This window comes from Propithecus coquereli, unplaced genomic scaffold, assembly GCF_000956105.1.
Source record: "Propithecus coquereli isolate 6110/MARCELLA unplaced genomic scaffold, Pcoq_1.0 Scaffold721, whole genome shotgun sequence".
Taxonomy (NCBI): Eukaryota; Metazoa; Chordata; class Mammalia; order Primates; family Indriidae; genus Propithecus; species Propithecus coquereli.
Window position 1 is genome coordinate 326,730 of NW_012153297.1, and position 1,248 is coordinate 327,977.

The 1,248-nt window shown below is 36.4% G+C and overlaps 1 protein-coding gene across 1 annotated transcript in view; it reads right to left on the reverse strand.

Annotated features, from left to right (window-relative positions):
* LOC105824226 (disintegrin and metalloproteinase domain-containing protein 9-like) overlaps positions 1-834 on the reverse strand; it is a gene marked incomplete at its 5' end in the record, with an annotated part of 159,997 nt that extends 159,163 nt beyond the window's left edge. The window contains one exon of the mRNA XM_012661598.1: positions 663-834. Within this exon, the coding sequence (XP_012517052.1) occupies positions 663-834 (172 nt within the window). The remainder of the gene's footprint in view (positions 1-662) is intronic.
* Between the last annotated feature and the right edge of the window lie 414 nt (positions 835-1,248).

Genomic DNA, 1,248 nt, shown 5'->3' on the forward strand with positions numbered 1-1,248 from the left:
TGTAATGAAAATAAGTAAATAAATAAATAATACAACTTAATGCAAGGCCTGGGGAGGAAAGGGCTTATGCAGGCCATTCGGAGAGGAGTCTGGCTACAGAACAGTAATAATAAAGATGGGTAAGGGCTTGTGGCAGTTAGTGTGGGTGACAGGTCTGATAAAGCCAGAGATCAGTAGGTAAACTGAAGGTTAACAAAGGAGAATGCTAGTTTGAGTAGCAAGAATTTTGACACTGAAGGACTCTGGAGGACGGGCCGGCTTCAATTCATTTTTAAGATGAGTCCAACTGAATAAATATTTCTGCAATGGCAGTGCCAGAATGGTGGAACTTAGAAGTAAAGAGCCACGTGCAAAAGTGACTAGTTCTTTAAAGTAAATAAATAAGCCAATAACCATAACGGAAATGGTAGAAAATAGCAAAAAGATAGAAGAACAAACATGGCGCTTTCCCTGACTTCAAAAAAGACGGCACCACTACTTACAGTCTGAGGAGGAGGAGATTACCAACCCCAGGAACATATGCACACAAGCAAAACAACAATCCTCATCTTGCCTCTAAATTTTACTTTAGCTGTTATGCCAGTGTTGCCCAAAATAAACAATTTTATTTCTTGCAAATCTCATAGTAATTTTACAAAGCAAAAATCAAAAATTAAACTGACCTTTGGAGTACCACAGTCACACTCTTCCCCGGGGTCCACCAGTTTATTGCCACAGAATGGAGCACTATAGGCTTCATCAGGCTTTGGAATATTAAGAAGGCAGTTTCCTCCTTTATTCAAAGTTAACTTCTCAAAGTCCTCTGCACTACAGCTGCTAAAGTTTCTGGAACCTCTGTAATAAACATTAAGAAAAAGAGTCACATCTTTAACCAATTAAAAGTGAATGTTTTCAATGGCAGAAAATAAGCTAACAAAAGTAGACAGAAATAAGATTATCTATTCCTAATAAATATAGAATATTACTTCGGTTACTACATAGCAGTTTACTATTTTGATTACAATATATTACACCTCCATGAAAATATCTTCAAAACATATAACTTACATCGAAATACAAAATCATGACTCAAAGCCTCAGAAAAGATCTTAAAAATTATCTAGTCCTATACAGAATTAAATTTTATTTATCTAACATAGCAAAAGTTCTTCAAATATTGGAAGATGGCTACAGGTTGTCTCCAGTCTTTTTTCATTCTTCAGGATAACATTCTAATGTTCCTCCCATGCCCACCGTCGCTTACGGGAA